The following is a 22,332-nucleotide window of genomic DNA, read 5'->3' as shown; positions in this document are numbered from 1 at the left end:
AATACGTGCTGATTCAATGACAGCTATCTATAGCAAAATGAATCCTTGAATACCACCAAAAACTTTCCAGATCTCTTACCAGCATCATTTTACATTTTTTTTTGCAATTTAACACCTCACAGATACCTGTTTATTAATCACTAAAAGTAAGGAAGAAGAAAACTAGCTAGTGCTGTCAAGTTTTAAATGTGACAAAAAGTAACTAAAGTAAATATTTCGGATAACCACATTAAAAAATTAGAGAGTTGAAAGCATTTCATTTACGTTTATGAACTCTTCTTTTTGGCAAATTTGAAAAAAAAAAAAAAAACACAACAAAACAAAACCAGAATTACCTGCACTTTCATGGACATACAACTCCAGGGTATTTTATATATTCAAACCTAAGCAAATGCTGAACTGAAATCTTGTCGTGGTTTGGACTTTGATTTTCCCCAGAGGCTGAAAAGTGGTAGACCCCAAGGGGTGGAAACCTCTGGAAGTTTTGAAATTCTACTCAATGGGCACTCCTGCAGAAATGTCAACATCTCACAAACTGACCGGAAGAGAAGAGTTATAGTTTTGGTTGTTGTAGGAGAGGTGGCCATGTTGTGAGCCACGAGGTAGGGGCTCTAAGCCCCTTGGGGCCTCTGGCCCCCTCCCAGCCCCTGGCTGGGGGGCTGCAGGGACCTGGAACAGCATAAAGCTGGGCTGGGTGCCTGTAGTTATGCTGGGAGATGTTTTCTCCATGGGCACAAAACAGCAGCCGACACTGACCAGAGAAACGGTGGCAGAGAGCCAGAGATAAGGACCTGAACTGAAGGAGCAGCAGAAACAACATGCAGCACTGGAGAGAAGACTCCTGGAAAGGGAGGAGAAGAAGAGAGCAGCAGAGAGACAGAGTTTGGGGTAAAGCTGTACCAGACCCCCCAAAACTCCTTTGAGACCTCCTGGAAGGAGGAAGATGATGGACTCTTACTTGGAAGAGCCTTGGAGTGCTACAGCACTTACAGAGAGGAGCTAAGAAGCTCAAAGGCGTCCTGAAGCTGGACCAGGACAGCCAAAGGAATGTGGAGGAGGGCTTCGCCCTCCCCGCTGCCTGGAGACAGAGCACGGAGCTCTGCAAACGGGAATTTGAATCCCCTGAGGAAGGGACTTTCACGAAGATGCCCCTGCATTTCGTGATATGCCTGTGGTGATGCGAGTCTTGTCCCTGCTGGCAGTCCACAGGTGAGGCCTTCGCTTGGACCGAAGGAGAGCCGAGGGGCTTGGAGACCCCCTTGTGTATGTTGAACAGAGATCCAGCTACAACAACCCAGTTACTGCTGCATGGAGGACAGAAGAGGAGCTGCTGCTTAAGGACTGGAAGGGATCTGTCCTTCTTTCCCTCCTGGACTTTTATTTGGAGGGGAGAAGAGATCTGATCACTGTAAATACTATATGTCATGGTAGAGATAGTTATAATCGTGTGTATAATGTGATATGGTATTTATTTGTACAGTCATTGTAATATATTTCCCTTTCCCCCACTTTGAGTCTGGTGTGTTTTGTCTGGAAAAAACCCATCTCACATTAGGTTGAGATGTGGGAGGGGGAATGGAGCTAGGGATTGGATTTTGGGGCTATCTCAAACCATGACAAATCTATAGAAGAACTATTACTTGACCTCAGACAAAATTAAAATGCAACTCTTCAAGAAAATTAAATCCTCATACTCCCCAATTCATCATAAAACTGAAAAAGCTGCTTATAAGAGAAAATTATGAAAGAAGAGAATTTTAACCTTTCACAATTCACAACTAGGGAAATATTCCTGCATGGGAAAATCAGGATTGACAATAGTAACTTTATAGCTTATTTTAATGCTGGATTTTTTGTTACTTGATTCATGAAACAAACCAAATACCGTATGTAGAACTACTTTTTTTTTTAATTCTTGTGCTAGATTCAGATCCTTAGGCAGCTTAGAAATATTTTGAACGACCGCCACTTGAGAACTTCAAAGATTGGCTTAAAACAAACCTACAAAATTAGGAAGACAAATCAAGCTTTTAAGCACTACTATGTATGTTCACTCTTAATAAAAAGTTTGCTAGCAAGGACTTTCCTGTGAGGAGAAAGGTTGCAGTTCCTCAGCACTAAGTTTGAAGTGTTATATTTAAGACACAAAAGCAGATCTGAAAATCTTTCTGACATAAGGTATCGTGCTGATATTCTCTAAGCTGCTCTAGCACTACAGGAATAATCTATCAAGCTTGATTGGATGGGTAATTTGAACTTATTTTTCACTTTAATAATGCTTTTAAATCCCTTCTCTCAAAAGAAAACATACACAGATGTGAAGATTGATAAGTGGACAGTGCTTGCACTGAATTACAGAGTTGCCTCAGTGTGACTGTTGTTCTCAGAAATACACTCAAACCCAGATGCTCATGTTTGCTGGGCTGAATCCTAAACATCTTCCTGTCCTCTGAATAGCTTCTTTATAGGGAAATCTAGAAAAGTAACAAGAGAATGAGACTCGAGAATATATGGGATTCATGCAGTGTCTTCGTATAAGGGAGAAAACCAGAAAAACCTGGACAGAGACTTGGCCTTTTAGATATGTTCACACTGCAAGTTTGACATGAGTTGCAACAGATCTGCACTCTCAAGATGATCTAATACATGCATGTACACTGCTATGTTCCTTTTGATTTTGAATTCCCTGTTCAATGTGTGTTCATTCTTCTCTAGCCAGTCACATTAGCAGTACAGTAACTTGTCTGCTCCAGCAGGAAAGAGAGAGGTAGAAACTTAGAAAGAATACGGAAAGCACTTTGGCAAACCCACTCATCAGTAAATTCTAGTGTGGGCTCATATTCAGGTGATACTACACTCCTCTCATGCTTCCCAAGGTATCCAGAAAAAGTACAAAGTTGTATTTGAAACGTATAGGAGTGCTAACAAGGGAGCTCAAGTCATGCAAACAACACAGATACATTAGTAATAGTCCAAGCTACAGAGCCGAGAGTTCAGGATACAGAATTAATTAACATGTGGAAGACCAAGTCTTGATCTTATTAAAGAGAGCTGTCTAAGTGGCTACATGGGTTATGAAACTGGCACTAATGACAATTAGACCACAAGGAGAAAAGATTTTTCCCTAGACTGAAATGAAGCTGTAATGCAAAATGAATTTGAGAACACTTCCCTTCCTTACTTCAAACTAACAGATGGAATAATCACATTAGGAGATTAGTTAAAAAATTAACTGCCTTTTCTTCAAGCAGCATTTAACCCGCTATTCTACTACTGTTACCTTGCTTGTTCCAGGAGGATGACCTGTACAAAACATGCTTACGACATAAATAAAAGTGAAAGAGATTTAACCAAATGCCCTTAATTCAAAGCGGAAAATTATTTTGGAGTACAGGAACAAATCAATGTTTCCAGGCTCAGGTCTCCTAATATTACTGTGAAACTTACTAAGACAACTATCCAAGCACTGTCAGAATCACTAGTTTTTATTAAATGCCTGTTCCTTTAAAAAAAAAAAAAAAAGAAGAATTGATTTGAACAATGTTGAAAAGTTTTCTAAGCAATAACAGAGAAAGCGAACAGTATAGGAAGAAAAGGTCTCTTATTCAAGAGGTGAAATACAGAGGTCAATCTACAGCTTGTATGGGATACTGGGACGGTAAGGACTCATATATCTGGAATATGGAAAAATGAAAAGTCATTAACATATCTTTGTGTGTCATCATGTCTAGTAAGTCTCTTGTGCCCCATTCTGGTAACTCACCATAGTCTCTGCAAACATACTTGGAAACTGAAACAGGTTGCTTCTCGGATGGAAGCTTTTCTCTAGAGATCTAGTCTCTTGACAGAAACCACTAACTTCCATGGTAAATTAAAAAGACAGCTTGGACTTCTAAAGGAGAAAACAGCAAACCTCAGTGCAACCAAAATTAACAGTATAAAAAACTGTCCATTACCTTAAAAAAAAAAAAAAAAAAAGCCAAACACTGAACAAGACCCTGGTCTCTCCAAGGACAGAGCAACACCTTTTTAGGTACAAACATGTGAAAACTCTGAGCTGGCTCACAACAGACAGAAGTAGCACTTAATCTTCACAGATATTCTACAGCTAGTGGGTTTTCATTTTGGTTTATTTTAAATTATTATTACAGACTGTATACTGTAATGGATATGTTTGTCCCTCAATAGGATAGTCTTGATTCATGCAAAGGAACAGCTGAGGAAGCCCTGAGGAGGCTCATGTACAGCAAAAGTCTGGGGAAAACAGACATGGAGGGATGTATGCATATGTAGGCCTGCATTTGTGCATGGATAAGAAAGGAAAAAGTTCACAGTTATACAAAGAAAGAAGCCTTCAAGGCAGGATTTTTTTTTTCCTCCATGTCTGAGAGAAGAAGGAATCAATAACAAGTAGTCTCACGGTTTTAATTACCAAATTTGACACCATCCTGAGTTAAGAAACAAATTCTATTCTACAGTGTTGCACTTCAATTGTGCCCACGTTCTCAGACACAGTTGTATGAGAACGAGACATATCTTAACAATCAGCATTTTTGGAGACTCCAAAAATAAAGTGGGCCTACTGAATGCTCACAAGAATAGTTCCAGCTGGCAGATGTCCTTGTACATAAAAGTATTCCTACTACTGGAAAGGGAAAGGGGTTAGTGTGAGCCCTTAAAGACTCCAATATTTTGGGGGATAAGGGATATATATACATGCTGCAACAAGCCTTTTCTTCCTCCACAGAATTACAGAAGAGGACAACAGTTAATTAAGACCCCATGTGGAAATGGTAATACACCACTGCCTCTCACAGTGCTGACTTGACCAGCCTCAGCTGCTGCATCCATCAGCCTGCTCTGTGCCAGGAGCCCCAGTTAGGCAAAGGCCTATGTTCTCTGTCCTGGCTTGAGCTTAATTACCATGCCTGCTTACAGCCCTGCACTCATCTCCAGGATGGACCTCAGACCTGTGTTGTTTGTACCTTTGTCCTGAGTCTTGTCTCCAGCTCATATCCTCTTGATCCTGACCAGAGTCCCTGGACAGACCCAGGCCCCGGGTGATAATTCATCACCCAGGCACATGGTGTGACTCTTAGGAATGTCCTGTGCAGGGCTAAGAGTTGGACTTCATGATCCTTGTGTGTCCCTTTCAACTCAGCATATTCTATGATTCTGTGATTTGTCATGTCTGGCACTGCTGGTGGGTCCTACCACCAGCCCCCAGCTTTGCCCACACTGCTCAGGCCCCATGGCATCAGGTTGGGTGTGGGCACTGCCTGTGCTGGTGGCATCCTCAGGTCCCTTCTTGTCCTCCCTCATGGAGAAACCCTGCTCATGCTGCTGCTCAACAGTATCAGACAAACACATTTCAAAAGAGGAAATCACTATTTTTAACCAAGTATTTCTTACTATTTTTAGACTGACAGTCTGATCCAAACTCACCTCAGTAAAGAGGACTCTCATCTCTCAATAAAGAGCACTGTATCAAAAACTAGTCTTCAAAGTTTTCTCCAGTCTCTACACAGAGAAAACAACTTGACTCCAACATGGTATTGGTTCTGAAAGTTGCCATAGCCAGACTAGTAAGGCAAATCTGATAAAATTAACACAGCAAATCACAGTGAGTAATATGTGTCTCGTTTTTCATTGGTTACATTTTTGTATTTTCAGAAACCGTGAGCACTGCTGCTTTTCTAAAGCTGTGCTTTAACTTTCAAACCCAGAATAGTAACCAAAAACGTCACCTACAATACACAGGTGGAGAGGCTGGGGAAGAGGAAAGGGGAAGAGAAAGACAGGAAAGTATAAAATTACAAAAAAATGTAATTCAGGAGAGACAGGAGAGGAGGTAATATAACAGATTGAGATATTAGTTAATTTAGGTGTCTTATACACCTGACTTGTTTGTTTCAGGCTTTCAGAATGCTTATCAAGTCATATTTGACTTTATTCTCCATGAAGTAAATATACTTTTGTCATTTCTAGTATTTTTTAGATTATTTTATGGTATAAAACACATATTCCATTGACCTGAGAACAGCAATAACCGCTAAGCGAAGCAATTGGTGCTTGTAAACTATCAGGTCCTGAAGAAAAGGTTTTCCTAATGTAACATCTTAAGGAGATGTTAATTGTCTGCAGTTTGATCAATTTGGGAAATAATTGTTTTTTCAAAATCCAGTATGCAAATACATCTGTTCAAAGTACATTAAAAAGAATTTTTAAATGATTGCTACTCTCATCAGCCACCTCTGCCTAATACCCTACAGTACCCTTATTGTATTAACCTCTCTAATTAGGGTAGCAATAACCTGGTATCAGAAATAGCAATACATTCTGCCATCTTAAATTCACTACTACAAGTCAAAAGACATACGAACAAGACCATAGCTCAATTAGTTTACCACCTTGACAACATTTACAACTAGAAAGATATTATAACATTAGATTGTGATAAATTTTAGTGGAAAAGGAAAATTTATAACATCTGAAACTCAGCTCAGACATGGCCAAATGTAAAAGAATGCTTTGCTCATTTTTAATCACAAAAAGCATTTTCGTGGGCACAAACAAGATGTCAACAGGAAAGCCAATAAGGGAAAGAATTTGGATCACTTAAAGAAACTGCACCAGAAAAGCTCATATCCAGACTTCAAAAACAATCCATGCACGAAAACGCAGTTTAAAAAGTTATTATAATTCAGCAATATGACAAAACATCACCCATATATTTACCAAAAATCAGAGGAAGAAAAAGCAGCCAGACTAAAATTCGAACTGGTATTCTGACCTAAATAGCACACTATATTTTACAGCAAATTATGAAGGCCACATTACTTAAAGACAAGGAAGTAAGAAAGAAGATAGTAGCAAAACTCTTTTACGAAATGTTTATGAATGTGCTAATCTAAACTCAAAGTGGGCAAAGATCCACCACATTTTTTTTCTCTACACAGTAAATTCACACCCACCTGGAATGCCTAGAACGATGCATTTTAAATCTTGCCATCAGGGAAATTTCTATACAACTTGGAGAAGATACAAAAATCAGAAGAGGACTTGTGTGGGATTTCTTTTGTTCTTGCTGTTTTGTTATTTTTTTCTTTTTAGTAAACTGACAAAATGGGACGTTACCAAGTGGAGTTGAGAAAAGGAAAGCATCAAGGTAAGGGAGATTAAAATAGAATTCCTCAAAATAGGAATACAGAACAGAAGCTTGTGGTCTTATGGGGAAATTGCTGATTGATAGGAGAGAGTAGCTTGTTCAAACAAAGAAAAGAATAAATATATACAGGATATCTCCTGATCTTTAAACATATTAGAGGGGCACGACAAAAGTAACTATATCTAATTTAGCAATCAATACATCTGGGCTGACAATCACGTCAGATGGATCTTAATGACATTTACAGATCTTAATGAGCTACTAACAATATTCCGGAACTACCATCTTAGAAATCAAAAGAACATGGGAAAAAAACCTCTCTCTATACTCTTTTCTTCTCATATCCAAAGAAGCAGGGATTCATTTTCCAGAAAGAATATAATTTCATGTCTTTCACTATTCAAAAGTGGTCATCCTGCCTCCTTCTGTGTAGCTTAGGAGTAATACACTAGGCCTGCAGAAAGATATAAATGGAATTCCTCAGTAGTACTGGATGTTTTATAAGTTTTGAAGACTCTTACCCTGTATTGATGGAAATTATTTCTATCAGTGGATTCTTCCTAATCTTTGGCAAATCCAGTCGTGCTCCCCCCAGACGTTTTCCATTATCCTTTTTCTGACCCAGCAGTCTCACAGAATGGCCTTCAAATGAAGCAAAAAAATGCAGTCAATACAAAGAACAAGTCCCATCATATTTGTTTTGATTTGCTCTTCTTTAGAAGTAGTGTTTATACTTCAAAGATTGAAAATGAGAATGAGATGTAATAATCTATTTCCACCAACTGGAGCATTTAAAAAGAGACACTGACAGGTAAAATACATGATCTTAAAACGAACAAATTATTTCATCCAATTATCTTTTCACACTTGCATTTTCTGTTTTAGCCAATTAAAATGATCTAAGCAGTTTCATTTTCAGATTCTCTAGCAAATATCAACATAGCAGTAATATTTAAATGGCAGGATTAAAATATTTTTCCCAAAAATTTCACTCAAACCTAAATTAGTAGGTAATAAGCATCTAAATACTTTTTTAGCTTGTAATATGGAGAACCAACACATTTCAAAGGTATCTGACCGTGTAAGTCTGAGGGAAAGTGCTGTGAAGCATATCCTGACAACATGTCCGTGGCTAAGCTGATTACCAAGATTTGAGCATATTCCTCCCCACACCAAGACAACTGCAGGTCAGAAAACTGCCTCACAACTCCTTTCCTGAAACCAGTAATATTCAGAGAGTAAAATACAAATAATTTCACCAACTGCCTACAACAGTACATCAGTCATACCACAACAAGACCTATATTTAAAGAGCACAAATGACAGGGTTTGCTGATATTCAGAAGGAAGAACTAATAATGAAGACTCAAAACAATTGTGTATATTATTGCAACACATAGTATAAATGTAAGACATATCATTTACTGCACAAAGCCTAGAATAGGCAGATGAGAGACAGCAAGGGAAAGCTAATGCTTTCCTGAATGGAGTTGGAAAGTAACCACTACTTGCAGTGAAGGAGCAAGAGAAAGCATGTATTTGTTGAAAACTTTTTGATAGCTACAGCTACAATCCCTCAAATCTTTCAGAGAAGAAAAATTTCCCCTAAAACAGGAGTGGGATGAGAGGATTGCATGCAACTATGAAGTTACAAGTTGAGCTACATCCACCATAGCAAAGTCTATAAACAAATCAATTAAAACCTGTGTTCAATCAAAGTTCCTAACTTACATTGCCAACAGCTATTTACAAAATTAATTCCTTCATCAGCCAAAGCCTTTCTTCCCTGCCTGTTGTGAGAAGTCAAAAATTATTTTTTTAATAACATAGCATTCATACTCTGAATTTATTTCTGTGATATGGCAATGACAGCCTGCATGAAAACTACTAGTATACCATCTTTCTCAGGCTTTTTTAAGATACATAAAAATTCTCAATCAAATACATGACCTAATGAAGAAGTGAGCAGTGACCTGACAGCATAATGGTTAATATCAACAGTAGACATAACACTTAATACTGATAGGACACATCATAATGTCAACACGAAACAAAAGGCATAACTTCTGCAGTTGCATTTGACAAAAATTTCATTATATCCTGCTGTGAATTTAGTAATATGGTATTTATGCTATTAATATTTGCTAACTTATTCACTTCTACCTTTTCCTAACAACAATAGCAATATCTTTGTCTCACAATACATTCAGTTATTTCCCAATCTAATGCTTCACTGAGGAGTTGCAAGCATGGCACCATTTTATTTACTTGTGTAACAAAAGTTACTGCATTATGTAAAATGTAAGAATTAAACTAGAAGCAGAGAACACGTCTTTTTGTATTTCTTAATAGAGTGGTTTACTTGGTATAAACCAGTTTATCCATTTTTAAAATATTCAACTACATTACTATATTAAAACTGTATTTGGATTTATGGCTGAAAATACAGTGGAACAATTCACAGTAATTAAATATTACTTAAAACAATTGGGCTTAACAGCAAGTTACCCAAAATTTAAAATTCATACACTCAGAACTGGGGTCAAACCACCATTCTTAAGTTTAAAAAACAAAACCAAACCAACAAACCACAAAACCAACCTGCCACCTCCCCCCCACAAGTAACATCTCAGAGCACAGAATCAGTGAGGCTTCACTTCCACACACTCTCATAACTAACAGCCATGTGAGTTACTGCTCTCTAATAAGAATTTAGCTCATGCTCTCCCTTTCTCATACTGGGAGCTTTAATCAAACAGGCAAACTTTTTCATGGAACTTCTGAAAAAAAGTGTGTCCTTTAGCCTACAAAACTTGTCATAAGTCTGTTTGAAATCTGTCAAAGGACGAAAAACTTGTAAGGAGGGAGGGAAATGGAAACAATGACAGATTTGTGCAGGAGGCACAAGTTTATAATCTATCTCTTCTTAGGAAATCAGGTAAAAAAAAAAATAAAGACAAACCACTACTGTAGCCTAAAAAATCTTGTTCAAAAGCACTGCTTCTATCTTCTTACAGATCTTTGTCCTTCAGATGCTAAATAGGTTACCATATACATTAGGGAGAAAAACAACAACAACAAACCAACCAACCAAAAAACCTTAGAACATTCTACACAGCAAACATAGCTCACAGGGAGTATAAGACCCAACCTCTCCTAACTTCAGAAACTTCCTTTATTCAGGAGAGAAATCCCTGCTCTGTGACCATCTCCCAAGTGATTCACTAAACGCTAACATCCACCCCAACCCAGCTCCTGAGCTCAGGAAATCCATGGTCTGGCAATTAAATATGGCAGCTTATTTTCACATGAAATACATTTCCCATATTCCTACTTTTCAACATCAGAATGACACTGACGTTCAAGTTAATATGAGGCTTGCAAGACCTGTGTGGAACTTGGGAATAACAACATCTCTGCACTTTTCAGTCCAGACACCAGAGGCTAAAAAAAAGCAGTACTGGGAGATGACTTTTAGCAGAGAGTTTAAAGCCTCCAAAAAGCAAACAGCACATGCCCATCCAACTACTGTGACCTCTTTGCAGACACATTCAATTTTTTAATTTTTTTTAAGAAAAAAAACCACCCAGTTACAGTATTTGTGACCTTAAATCCTTTTTCTCCTACTCCATACAAGGACTATTTTGTTTCATTTTAAGTAATCACTAAAGCATCTGTTTACAGAATTGTTGCTATTAATAAAACACAACTTGATAAACACAGAATCATACTGTAGATCTTTTTTTTCCCTCATATTTATTTCAAGAAAACTTAAAAATAAGTATTTTGTCATCTTCAATAAGGAAATGGCTAAGTAACATTTTTTTATATTCTCTAGCCAGCACTATTAAGGCCACACTAAGATCAAGCGTAACAGAAAAAGCAGTAATTTTAAATCTCATTTATAACCTCCTTTCAAAGCTTAGAATGGGACAAAACACTGCAATTAAGCTCTACTTCCAAAGCATTTTATCTGATTAAGTTACCTTCTCTCTGACATTACAGGTTGGATAACTTACCTAAGCAAAACAGGTGTCACAAACTTAAAAGGAGTCTTTCTTTTTATGTTTGTTTTGTTTCTTTCCTTTTTCTTTCAGTTTTGAAAGAAACATTTCTGAAATCTGAGTTAATCACAAGTCTACCACCATAATGATGAGTGCTCCACCTCAGATATCAAACAAACAACACACCTTTTTTGATGGCTCACTGGATGATGCAAACTTTGAAACACAGCTTAATGACAAAGAGAGCTAGTCAGGTTAGATATGAGAGCCTAAACAGCCTAGGCATATAAACCTCTTCTGCTATAAAAATAGCTTTTCTACTTCCACATAGTCTAACTGCAGACAAAATTTCCCTAAGGAAAAAAAAACAACAACAAAAAACCTCAGAAAAACTACACAAACAAACAAACAAAAACACAAAAAAGAAACCACAAATAACAAACAAAACAAACAAAAAATGGTTTAGGTCATGATTCAGAGTAAATTTTCACTAATTAGTAGATAATTAATACAGATTACTACACAACAGTACTAACCAAGTCCAGCAAGGACAGTTACAGAGCAGAATCACTCATAGCAAGTGTAAATGAAATCAAGCTAGAAACAATTAAAAAAAATAAATCAGAGTTCTCTAGTTTTCAGAACTGTTTAAAATTAAACTCGTCTTTACATAGAAGTCAGTGGATGTTATTCATATCACTTGGCACTGTCCGGAAAAACGATGAGGTTGGAATGAATTAATCAGGATATTAAATCCTATTGTTAGTCTAAAAGAGGGCATTCAAATGCGTCTAGCTTGATAAATCAGTGTGCAGAATGAAAATATTTTCAAGGTATTTTTTTTTTACTTGCTAAAAAGGACATCAAAAAGTAACACAGCATTAATGGCATGTATGTCTTTAATCATGGATGCATGTGCTTCAGGACTGTGATGGAGAATGCCCGATCCTGACATACAAATATATGAAGGGAACAGGCAATGGAATTTCTCTGCCATAAGATCATAACATGAAATGTCCTGTGTACCTCAGCCTACCATCAGACCCATCACCCAGAACCACAGAAGCATGCTAATGACATTAGAGCAAATATTCAAATTGGATCGGTATTTTCCTAGTTTATTACAAGAATAAGTGGTTGGATTATTCATCCTTAGTTAACTTTAACTGACTATCAGTGTTGTATCAGATATTAATATAATCAGCTTCACTCTGCCCATAGGCTGGCACCCCTCAATTGCTGCTGGGAAATGGTATCTGGTTGGACAATGGAAGAGGGCATCCATTGAGGATCCCTCCCCATCCCTGCACACCCCGCTGGAGCTACAAGTGTACCTCTGAAACACAACTCCAGCCAGACACAGAGCTCTCTTAGCTGTTAACTTCAAAGTTCTGTGCAGATATCTCAAGCAGCTCAAAAACATGAGTTTAAAGAAAATCCTCAAAGATGCAGGAAACCCCAACCTTGGCAGCAAAAATTTCTATTGTTTTCTGCTCATTCTGTTACCCATTCTTTCCTTTTCCCAGTTACACCATGATGCTTAGAGGTTATTCACCATTTCCTGAAAGACACTTTTTTCCTCACAACACGGCTGCCAAAGCACTGTTCTATACTTCCCTGATGTCTCTCACCAACCTGTCTGATCTTCTACAGCATCTTCAGGGAAAAGGATTAAGCACTATTTCATGTACTCTTGCACACATTTCCTTCCACCGTTATTTGCTTCTAATGAATAGAGAGTTTCCTTTCCTCAAGGCTAGCACTGCTAAAAATGGCACATGGGAGCAGTGTAGCTAAGGAAAGTAAAGCTATATGAAGGGAAAACAAAGTAGTAAATTTCTTCAAAGAAAAACAAAAGGAAGAAGTGTAAAGAAGAAGCAAAAGCAGTGATAAAAACTCAAAGGAGCATCAAGCAAATATAAAAGGTGAAAAGGATTAGAAGTAACAAGAGAAAAGAGAGTCAAGAAGATCAAAATAAAAATATGTGTAAAGGCAGAAGAGGCAAATCAGGAGCTATTACAAAATTTGAATACTGGATTTATTTCCAGAGTTATGTTCTTCTAGCTCTGTAACTACTGGGTAAAACCGACCTTCTAAACAATTATTTTGGATCTTCTGGCAGGACTAACAGAAAAAATACCATCTGAAATAAAAGGATGCAACACAAATTGCCTAACACACTCTACAGCTAAGCCAGGCTGTTAATCATATTTGAGCCTAAACCTCTTTAATTTGGAGGTGCTTTAAACCCAGACTTGGTAAGCTTGTAGAGAACAGGTAGGCTTAGAGCCCATGCCCTGGACTGTCTCTAATGGAAGAAGCCCACGTGTAGCAAGGGCAGACCATAAGCTCCTCTCCCATCTTTTCTCCCTGCCCTGTAGCACAAACAAGCTGTCCCACAGCAGACATGAATGATTTCAAAGGAATTCCCAAACTCCCCAGAGCAATCACAAGCTGCCAGACACACACAAGTGCGAAAACAAGGACACTAATTGGTTTAGGACTTTGCTGTGTGGATGCTCCCACCCAAACCAACCCCAGCTGGCCAGCAGCATGTTGGCATCCCTGAGTGTCATCAGTGGGATTTCCTGGCCCAAGTACAGGAAGCAAAGAAAAGCCAAACCTAACTGCAAGGTACCTGGCCTGCTCCTGGCCAAGCAACTAATATAAATTATTCCTCTTCTAGATCAGTGAAGATGGGAATATACTGTAACAGTCAGACTGCTTCAACTGGTTTAGGAAGGAACTGGGTCCACTACAAGACAAGAAATAATTCAGACTAAGGCTGTCAGAATTACTGATCTTTCCCTGAGTGGCATGGCAGCATGCCTTGGGCCAGGCAACCAATTCCATCAGAATGCCAGCAGAGGGTGGTATGTTTGATCCAGTCTCTGCAATTCAAATTTTTTCATAAAAAGATTGCTTTCCACCCTCTACCAACTTAAAAAGCTTCACAGAAATGTGCAGGTATTACTAAGCATACAGCACGCATGTTACGAGCTTGAAATGCTGACAACTGCTAAGCACTGCACTTGGAATTAGCATCCAACAATAATATTGTTTCAGAAGACTCCAGAATGTGAGTGTCATACAGGTGACAATAGGAGCTTTTTAAAATTCATTGTATGTAATTTCAAAAACAAGATATTCAGAAGAAAAGCTCTGCAGGTGGCCCAGATTGCTAAAATTCATACATCACTTTCTCTCTATTAAACATACAATACCTCTTTATTCTTGGTATGTCTTTAATGTATGATTCAATCAAAACAATATCTGTAAGCATTAAAACCATACTGTACAACAAGTAAAACAGAAAAAGAGAAAACTATTAATGAGGAATTACTGTCCATACAAAAATTTCATCAAGTTAAATGAAGAATATAAGTATTCAAGTAACACATGAAATGCCCTATAAAGACACTTCTTTTTTTCAGAATTCAATAGCTTCCCCTACTTATTTTGGGATCATATGATGTTATTGTCTTTCTGCAAGAGTGACTGAACGATACATCTCCTCTGAACTCAAAATGCTGGCTACCATTCTACATCTCAGAAGGACAATACTAAGAATCGACTACAGGAAGAGTTCCCCTGACCCTCTGTCCTCACCTTTCTGTGAAGAAATGCATTTGATTATGATCAAAGATTCTGCTCAAAACCTCAGGAGATCCTGGAGAGAAACTTTCAAGGGAAAAGACATTTTGAATCAGATGAAACAGGCTGCGTTCTGAGGAAAGGTAATGCTGAAAGGAGGATTGTCAGAGCCAGCTGCAGCAGCTCAAGTAACCTGCCTAATGTTTTGGGGGGTGCAGGTTGAACAAACCAAATTTAGCCTTAGACCTGAACTTCGCTGAGTTGAACTTAGCACTGTATATGCAAAAACAAGCTTTTATTAAATTCCACTGGTTTAAACGAGGTACTCTTTACATTTACGAGCCACAATGACTCTAACAGAGCTAAACCTAGCTGAGTCTAACCAACGTGAATAGGACAGAAAAACAGGGATGCTGTAAGATGGTCATTCATTGAAAGCATGGAAAAGAGCACATACAGGTCAGGAAGAAAAGGTATCTTTCCTGTGCAAATCACAGGCTCACTTAACGATGAGCAATCACAATTTTGCTACTGAGATTTTCAGTCTGTTTCCCCTCAACTGCTTGTTTTCTTCTTCTGTGCAACTATTTATCTCCCATTCAGTTTCTGTGAACTACTTAAAAAATAAATTCACAACAATGACCATCATAACAGAGATAGTCAGCTCTACTGTTTTATAAGCTAAATCAATGAAATCATTACACTGAGAAAAATAATTACAAAACCTATCTAAAACCCTGGATCATCTCACACATCTAATAGTCACTGCATGCCCAAAAGCATTTGAACAGGCACAGCAAAAACAGCAATAAACTGTGTTGTAAGAACAGAAACCAATTGATGGCAACAGAAATCTCTTGCCCCAGCAGGTAAGATTTTAATGTTGAGACACACAATTACTGTTGTTCTATAAAAAGCAATTAAAATCTGTCTTTGCAGAAGCAGTTCCCACACAACTAATGTATATTCCTCATCATGCCCTACTGTTGGGTTTTTTTTAAATTACAGTCTACACAGCTAAACTCCCAAAATTGATACTGGTACACATAATGGTATTACTATTTTGAACTCATTTCTTCAGTACATTGCACTATTAGTAAGCAATCAGAAAGGGCAACTGAAATGCAAGCTAGTGCTCTCACTGAAGCATCCGGCTGCACGAAAACACTTTCACTTAAAAGCCATACAGTGGAACACCTTCCAGACAGGTCCTTCATAAGCCAGTGCTTGTTGTCACAGTAGTTCTTAAATAATAGAAGAAAACAAAATGCTACTGGTTTCAGAAGTGACGATCTTTCTACTCATAACGTTATTTCCATAAATGTTTCCATATTTGTTCAAAAAGGAATAACTCCAAAATTTCCAATCTAGGGCCACAGAAAAGGGGCAGGGGGTGACATGTACCACATGATGCTGTTAACCTCAGTGATTAATATGTACACATGGATGATGATAAATCTTTTAACCACAGTCATGTCACCAAGTTACTGACACTGTAGCTCTATATATTGCCTATTAAAAACCTGATTTCATCCCCTCCACTTCTTTTAATCTGTCAAACACAGACAGCCCCTGGCATAAGTTCATAGAATCACAGAATGTTAAGGGGGTGGAATGGACCTTAAGGATCATCTAGTCCCAAACCCCTGCCATGGGCAGGGGCATGTCCAACTAGACCAGGTTGCTCATGGCCTTATCCAACCTGCTCTTGAACACAGTGTTTCTGGTTAGTACCTTTACTTTTCCACAGTCTCAGTTTAAAAGGCAATTCTGCCTCCTAGAAACAGTGTTACAGATGTGGCACTGCTCACAGAGCGTTTGGATGGGGCTGCAGGGGCCTCTGCGAGGAGAGGCAAGGACTGCCAAGCACCAGACACAGCTGGATCCAGCTGGCTCCAAGAGCCTGGCCACAGGGCACAGCTGAGCCCCACAGCCATCGGAGGTGTAAGAAGGGGAAAAACTCTGCCTGGCAGCAAGTAAAAAAAGTATGAGGGACAGCCCTGTGAGCACCAAGGTGGGCAAAGGAGGAGGTGGTGGCCCAAGCACCCCATTAGGTTCCTCTGCAGCCTTTAGAAGAGCCTGTGGAAAGCACATGCTGGAGCAGGGTTTCTGGCAGTAACTACACGTGGCCCATGGGGGACCCACACTGGAGCAGCCTGTTCCTGAAAGACTGCACCCCATGCAGAGGACCCACACAGGGTAGTTCTTGGATGACCACATGGGAATGCCCCAGGCTGGAGCAAGGGAACAGTGTGGGGAGGCAGAAACAGCTGAGAGAAGCTGTTATGGGCTGACCACAGCCCCCATTCCCTGTCCCTCTGCGCCACTCATGGGGGAGGAGATAGAGGAGTCTGGGATGAGAGAGTGAAGCTGAGCCTGGGAAGAAGAGGGGTGAGGGAAGCTAGCTCTGGTTTTCTCCTCTGTTTCTCACCACTCTATTTTTAATTGGCAATAAATTAAATTAATTTCCCCCAAGTCAAGTCTGTTTTCCCCGTGATGGTAACTGGCAAGTGATCTTCTTGTCCTTATCATGACCCAAAACTTAGTCCATCCTATTTTCTCCCCCGCCCTGTTGAGGAGAGGGAGCAAGAGTGGCTGGGTGGGGGTCTGGAAGCCAGCCAAGGTCCCACCACACAGAGAAATAAATAAAACAACCCATCCCAAACTCTCCCCCCCCCCTTTCTGTGTCCTTTCAAATGAGATAGAAACAGAAACAGAGATTCAATGAGGCCACTACCCTCCCTCTCACCCTCCTGAAGCTGCACTTTGGCACAAACAGTCAGTTTCCTGACTGGGAGCCAAATGATACTTTTCCTCAAATAGGAACTCCTGACTCTTCCAATTTTTATTCTTCATTTGGCCTGTCATCAGCTTGTTAAGTCAATGCTACTCTTCCCACAATTACAGAAATTGAAAAGAGACTATCTACTGTAATTAGCAGATTATAGTGAAATCAAAAACCATACACAAATATTTAATATGCTGGCATTCAAATACATACATATATACACATACTCACTAAGGTAGATAATCCAGTATACATTCTACACATTAGCTTATATATAATACAGGTACCATTTATCTGCTCATTCTCATACAGACAGACACTGCAACTATCAGCAATCCATAATTACTAACCACATGAAGACAATTTAACAGTTTAGTAAATACTGGTTAATGTTTAAACTGGGAATGGATGTGCAACTTCACCAGACAGGTCAACGTGACTGAAATCAAGAAAGGTTATGCTAAGTATAAAAGGCTCAACCCTGAAGTAATTTCCTTTGGTTGTTTTTTATAATCAGGTCTAATGGCCCATTGTAAAACTATGTTTTATAGACACAATGTGGACTAAACTCAATTCAACCTGTGTCCTTCATCTCCCTAAGGCCCAAGCTAAAAGGAGACTGTACATAAATACTCTGGTTCCATGCCTTCCACCCCCACAAAGCTTTAATAACATGGGATTTGAGAGCATGTCTAGAAAGGAAAGGGGAAGACCCATATCTCTGAAGACCTAAATTCAAAGCCAAGAAGACAGGAATTTCTGCATTTAGTAGTTAACATTTCTCCTTTAAAATACTGAACAAATATATTATCTTGCCTACTGTAAATTGTTTATAGCCAAGCTTGTACACGCACAGTGATTTTTCTTTAAAAAAAGCTTTTAGAGTGGTTAATAAAATGCTGACTTGAACAATCACCGTAAAGATATTCTGTGGTTCCCATCAGACAAATCTTCAGTTTATTAGAGCATACTATAGAGACTGATCAGCCCAAACAGCTTTTTCGCTCTGCACAGAAATTTTACTAAATAATGGAACATACATCAATTATAACCCTGTTTTCTCACAGCTCACCAACACCACAGCTCCTTAGCAATACTTTCCTAACATACTACATCATCATAACACATAACTGGAAAACTAAGTACATGAGTGGGAATTGGTGCCCTAATGTTGCAAAAACTGCTGTAATCCAGTCTTAAAATCTGGGTGATGTGCAGATGAAGCAAGGTTTACCAAACTGTTAAATCCGAACCTTGCATGATGAAACCATTCTGTTAATCAGGAACACACACTGGCTACACAATTGTGCCTGTCACTTAGAGAAACCCAGTTCTGAGACTGAGATTGAATTAATTTGTCTAGCTACTCACAGGCAGTACAGAGGTTTCAGATTATAAATTACAATGTGATATGAAAAGTACTTGAAGATGCCTCTAGTTAAAAGATATCTTGGGACACAGTAAAATATTAATTAGATATGACCTGCATACAAATACTGCACTGCTATTAAAGACTGCTTCTGGAAGTGACACTTTACCTGACAATTTATTTGATAATTAGGATATTTCACGGATTCAATTCAAGACCTGTGATAAGTCAGAATGACATAAAAATGAGAAATCCTTGAGTCTCTTAAAATATCTGTCTCTCTTTTGGTTGTTAATGCAATAACAAACATGCACATCCTTGTTCATTTTCTGACAAGGAAGGATAAAAAAAAGACAAAGTCACAGAAAAAGTGTTTATCAGAATTATCTCAATGGAGAGTTGGGAACTGACAATTATGCTATCTTTACACAGATGAGGTAAAGACCACCACGAAGATGTACTTCTTTAAACTATCTCTTGACCCAGCAGAATTACACTGTTTTTAACAGGTTTTCTTGACAATGCCCTCAAGACTAAGAAATAAAGCTAGAAGAAACCCATTCGTATTTCATACAAAGAGCTCTAAATAATTCCAAGAAATCAGTTTTGTTTGGGAGTACAGTAAGCCTTCAACAAAATGCAACAGGGAAGCCATTTTCATGAAAAACTAAAAAGATGACTAATAGGAAAATAAAAAGTAAGGGAAAACATTCTTTCTACAAAGTTTCCCTTTTTGTAAAACATGCACTATAAAATTCAAGCATCCAAGGAAAAAAAACCTAGGGTACCCCTCAAGAAATGGGAACCCGGGGAAAGCCAGACTTTTAGACTTAATACTGGCAGCAGGGTAGCCACTTTGGAATCTGGACAGAAAATCCAGGCAACTCAGTTAGGCTGACCAGTCTAGAGAGACAGTTGCCCTACAGAGTGCAGACACTATGAAGTTCACACTTATTCAATTTAAATACTCAGTCAAAACATTTTTTAAACTTTCAATATATAATATTTTTTAAGCTTTCAATATATACATGGCCACATTACAAGAGTATACCACCCTGGCAAACTTCAGATTTTCCTAAAAAAAAAAAAAAATTGAAGAAAACTGTGTCATTCAGCTATGACCGATATCCAACTTAAAACTCACTGCTCTAAGCTGGCTCTGAATTTGGAATTTGTATTTAATCCTTTGTCCCACATCACCTCCATCTCCTGAACCCATTACTGTCTTCAGAAGCTGTAACTAATGATGTAGACTCATGAAGACAAGAGGGTTACATTTAATTTGGTTTTACATTAATTTAATCTTCTACCATGTACCTATTTTATATTATAAAATATTCTTAATCAACAGTCCTGTTATCTACAGCATTTTACTTCACTTGGATAATGAAAGTTCATGATTAGACTCTTTCCATAAAACAGTAAAAAAGAGCTTCGCATTCTTCTCCATTAGTAGATGATTCCCAAATACATAAATTAATGCCTCTTCTTTAAATAATTTGAAATTAAAGAAACATAAGTAAAACCTCCTATTTTTATCGTTGACTCTTACAAAAGTAAGCCACTATCATATGCTGTGACCTCTGTGAATTTGTTGATTTCCTTTCCTGTAGTTTTATTATCACGGACGGATTACAGCTGGAAGTGACCTCTGGAGATCATCTTTTCCAACCCCATCACTCAAACAGAGCCACTTAGAGCCAGATCCCCATGACCACACCCAGACAGTTTTTCGATATATCCAGAACAGTACCTCCCTTGGTAAGCTGAGCCAATGCTCAGTCATCCTCCCAGTCAAAAAGTGTTTCCTGGTGTTCAGAGGGAACTTTCCATGTTTCAGGTTGTACCTATTGCCTCTGGTCCTGTCACTGGCCACCATTGAAAAGAATCTGCCTCCATCCTCTTTGCACCCTCTCATCAGGTAATTATGTACATCCTTATGATCCCCCCCAAGCCTTCTGTTCTCCAGGATGAACATTCCCAGTGTTCTCAGGCTCTTCTTTGAGGAGAAAGGCCTCAGTCTCTTAACCATATCTGTTGGATTCTCTCCAATATGTCCATGTCTCTCTCACACTGGGGAGCCATTTTTGTTTGTTTTTTTCCAATAAAACTTCAGAAATCCTGTGTTCTACTACCTTTTGGGAAATCTCTGATGGAATTGGCACTATGTACGGAATTCAACAGTCCACTTTCTCCTTTTAATTCAAATTACTTCTAGTTAGCTAGAAAGGAACCAAAATCTTTCCAAAAAATCATGCTTTTTGAAGTTTAAATGTTTCTCAGTGTGTCTATGAACCTTATTTTCTAGAATTGTATCAATGATTAAAATGTAATCTAAAAATCCATTCCGTGAAAATCATTATTTTAACAGTTGCTCTAGATTATTTATAATCTTTATATAATATTCAGTCACAACAACCTGAGTAATTATGTTATCAAAAAGCAGTAATATCTGGAGTCAGTATAAATATTACAAAGCCCATTTTTGAAAAGGGAGGGCATGCTGACCTAGGATATCATCTTACTCCCTTAAGAATAAATAAATTTCAAGAAAAAAACAGATAGCGATCTGAAATACTGTGATGTTGTAAAAATCATGAAGCATCCCAACACATTGTCATAAATACCATTATGCTTCTGGGAAAACAGTTTGGCTTGTTAAATAACAAACATGAATATGTTGAATGTATTTCTGCTTTGTTTGTATGGTACAGTAGGTTTTACCCAAAAAATCAAATGGCATTAGTTAAGGACAAACTTGAAAAAGTTTTGGTTGGGAGTACATAAGAGTACAGGTTTCACTTCTGAAAACATTTAAAGCAACATGACTCTCAAGGCCTTCAAGCCACAAGCTCTAGAAGTCTTGCACTACACTACACAATTTCTTGATAGCAGCTTTTTTTTTCCATTTACAATTTTGTACTGCTCTAAATCTGTTGTAGTTCAAAAACATCATACTCCAGCATTAAAGTTACAGACAATGTCTTGTGGATTAGACACTTGTTTATATTGAAAGTACAGCCAATTAAACTAAACCTTGTAATTTAAAGCTTCATGGAACAGTAATTTTTATGGTCTGATAAGTAATGGAGACAAACTTAGGTAACCCAGAAAGACCCAGACAAATATATTTATTTAATAGCAAATGTTTACTAGTCAGGCTGCAGAAACAATACTCTTTTTTCTCTCCTTCACTGCAAAGTACTAAGTGTACACACACATGAACACAGCCAGAGAGGAATACAATTACAAAGGACATTAAACCAGAAGATAATTTATCTGTCCTGCTGAGGAAAGTTTAGGGAAGTAAGCCAAAACATCGGAAAAGAAGAAAACACTAGAGAACTAAACAAAAGAAAGTAGACATATAACACTGAATTAAGATAGTGCAGGAGCTTTATACAATACC

At 38.2% G+C, this 22,332-nt stretch overlaps 1 protein-coding gene across 1 annotated transcript in view; it reads right to left on the bottom strand.

Moving 5' to 3' along the window:
• Positions 1–22,332, bottom strand: part of CDKAL1 (CDK5 regulatory subunit associated protein 1 like 1) — a 411,527-nt gene that overhangs the window by 249,706 nt on the left and 139,489 nt on the right. The window contains exon 8 of the mRNA XM_064665704.1: positions 7,690–7,810. Within this exon, the coding sequence (XP_064521774.1) occupies positions 7,690–7,810 (121 nt within the window). The remainder of the gene's footprint in view (positions 1–7,689; positions 7,811–22,332) is intronic.

This window comes from Pseudopipra pipra, chromosome 1 (genome assembly GCF_036250125.1).
Source record: "Pseudopipra pipra isolate bDixPip1 chromosome 1, bDixPip1.hap1, whole genome shotgun sequence".
In the NCBI taxonomy this organism is placed as follows: Eukaryota; Metazoa; Chordata; class Aves; order Passeriformes; family Pipridae; genus Pseudopipra; species Pseudopipra pipra.
The sequence above is the reverse complement of the archived record's forward strand: the minus strand, read 5'-3'. Positions and strand labels throughout refer to the sequence as shown.